Source organism: Penaeus chinensis, chromosome 2 (genome assembly GCF_019202785.1).
Source record: "Penaeus chinensis breed Huanghai No. 1 chromosome 2, ASM1920278v2, whole genome shotgun sequence".
In the NCBI taxonomy this organism is placed as follows: Eukaryota; Metazoa; Arthropoda; class Malacostraca; order Decapoda; family Penaeidae; genus Penaeus; species Penaeus chinensis.
The window spans coordinates 4,231,578-4,234,077 of NC_061820.1; the positions used below are offsets into that span (position 1 = coordinate 4,231,578).

At 34.8% G+C, this 2,500-nt stretch overlaps 1 protein-coding gene across 8 annotated transcripts in view; it reads right to left on the bottom strand.

Annotated features, from left to right (window-relative positions):
• LOC125030332 (F-actin-monooxygenase Mical-like) overlaps positions 1-2,500 on the bottom strand; it is a 207,044-nt gene that overhangs the window by 28,856 nt on the left and 175,688 nt on the right. For all 8 annotated transcript variants that reach the window (XM_047620323.1, XM_047620356.1, XM_047620339.1 and 5 more), the window contains 3 exons: positions 1,444-1,578; positions 406-564; positions 1-91 (listed from right to left, as the gene is read on the bottom strand). The exon at positions 1-91 is cut by the window's left edge and continues 134 nt beyond it. In XM_047620323.1, coding sequence (XP_047476279.1) covers positions 1-91; positions 406-564; positions 1,444-1,578 — 385 coding nt within the window. The remainder of the gene's footprint in view (positions 92-405; positions 565-1,443; positions 1,579-2,500) is intronic.

The following is a 2,500-nucleotide window of genomic DNA, read 5'->3' on the forward strand; positions in this document are numbered from 1 at the left end:
AGCGCTTCAGAGAGGCATCAATATCCCTGTATTTGGCAATTGTCTCTTCATCTTCACCATTTTCTCTTAGTCGCCTCTCAATATTTTGGAACTGGGGGGAGAATACCAAAATATCATGTAATAGATAATCATGTAATTATCAAAACGGAAAACATACGGATATAACAAAGGTCTGAAAACAGAAGAAAAAAAATATATATATATATAAATATGTGCTACAAACAAATAAATCACAAAATTAACAAACAAAAAATAACTTAAATCCATGAAAAAAATATAAGAATAATTAAATAATTCTACATTTTATTGAATAAGTTAGAAAAAAAGACTATTCCTTTAAGCTCAAGTCTCAGACTGAACCTAATAAAAGCTGGTTCAAGGCTCCCTCTCCTATCCCGGACTTACCTTGTCAGCCTTGTCATCGTATGCATCTCTGTTCCACTTGGGAACTCTTTCTCTTTCTTTTTGTAATTCCATGCCAAATTTATCTTCATGCATCTTCTTCTCTATAGCCACCATATTCCAGTCAGACTTCTCAATCTTACCAATGGCACGAATCAGGTCCTAAATATAGAATCATTCACATGAGTGTTTCTCTTCATTCTACTCTACAAACAGCAGTATAATGGACTCCAACAAAGAGAGACTATGAAACTGAAAATTAATAATGAAAACTAAAAGTTAAGCAAAAGTGTGCAGGTGCAGGTACTGGCCCTTCAAAAAGATTTTGCAATGCCCAACAAACATGTGAACATGAAGCATCTATAATTTGAGTGCTTGTGCTAAATTAACATATGTAAGCACAATTAAGCAAAAATAAAGAAAACATTTTCCTTTGCTCAGATCTGCTTTGTATGAGAGCGAAAGATGGGACTTTTCCAAGTACTGATTTAATGGAAATATGATGCATCAGTACCTATCAACAGGGTTCTTAAAAAGTAAGACATAATGCCATTTGAATCATAAATATACACATCCATAGAGGGATTGGTATCCAGGTAAATTATACAAACATAGAGGGAGGGTGTGATGAAAAACAGCAAAAAATTCTCAGGTAATTATATGAATACTACACTTTACACCAAACAATACAATAACATCTATTCTTTAATTTTAAAGTATAGTTTCTTAAATATCTCTGTATAACATTTATTTCACAAAAACTGAAGGTCTAAAATAATTTCTAATGAATCTGTAAATGATGTAACTAAACATAATATGTTTTTTGCTACTTTTAATTAACAAAGCTTTTCTAAAGGCAAGGATCTTTTGACCCTACTACCTTAAAGCACATGGATGTGATAAGAACACTAAGGTAAAGCAACAACTGAACTTCCCATAAATATTTTCTCAAAATAATCATCTAACAGTATAACAACAATGCACCATGAATCCAATAAAAGCATTATGTACACAGAGAATTCAATAAAATCATATGCTGACCTTTGGCTTTTTATCAGAGGCATGAGAAGAAGAGTTGGCAGTAAATTTGGCTTCAAGATCTCTGACCTTGTCAGAGAATTCTTCTTTGTGGTCCACTAAGGGTTTCCTCTGTGGCTCCTCACGCCCCTGTCTCTCCTGTTGGTATGGACAGCTTTGTTAGGTTCCCATATACAATCCATGCATAATACTCAAAATAAATATGTAAATATCTCTTAACATGAATGAAGCTAAATGACAAAAAAATCATATTTATGATAACCAAAGAAATCACACAGAAAATGTAATACAATATTATCTGAATAAAACATTACCAGTAGTCACACTCTAAATGAAAGAATGCATGATTAGTTAACAAACAAAACAGCAGTAAATAATAAAAAAACAACAACAAAAAACATCAAATTAAAATTTTCTAGTGTACAACTCATTCCCTAAAAACATCTAACAAGAAAGAACAAATAGGAGGGAAAAAAATAAAAACAAACAAATTAAAACATGATAAAATGTTGTTACTGCCAAAGAATACCCACTCAACATCGATGAGGATTAGGCTACTCTTAGACGTTAGATGTCACAAAAAAATCACGCCATGCCAAGTCCAAGAACGTTTCCTTACAAAGTGGTAACTGAGTTTCATCTCTAGATCTAATACTTTTTCTTTCATGGTTTTTGGGCAATTCTTCCTGTACTCCACTAGCCCCTCATCCTCATCTTTGTCATATGAGGCCTGGACTGTGGCTTGGGGGTGGGCACCGCACTGCAACATCTGCATTGAGCGGATGAAGCGCACGGTATCTAACTCCCGTTTTTCCTTCTGCTTTCTCAAGCGCTCAATCCGGTTGGCAAGAATTTCCTCTCGCCGCTGACGAGACTCAGGATCGTCCTGATGGTGGTTAAGGGATAAAATTTCCTGCAGCTGGCAAAGGGATTCAACAAAGCAGTTTCATCCCTTTATTGACCTCCTCCTCTGGGTGATTATCAATGTCCTTTCTGCAACAGTCTATAACCCTTCTTCCTAAGTGCTAAAATATGCCTGGCAGAAATCCTAATTAGAGCC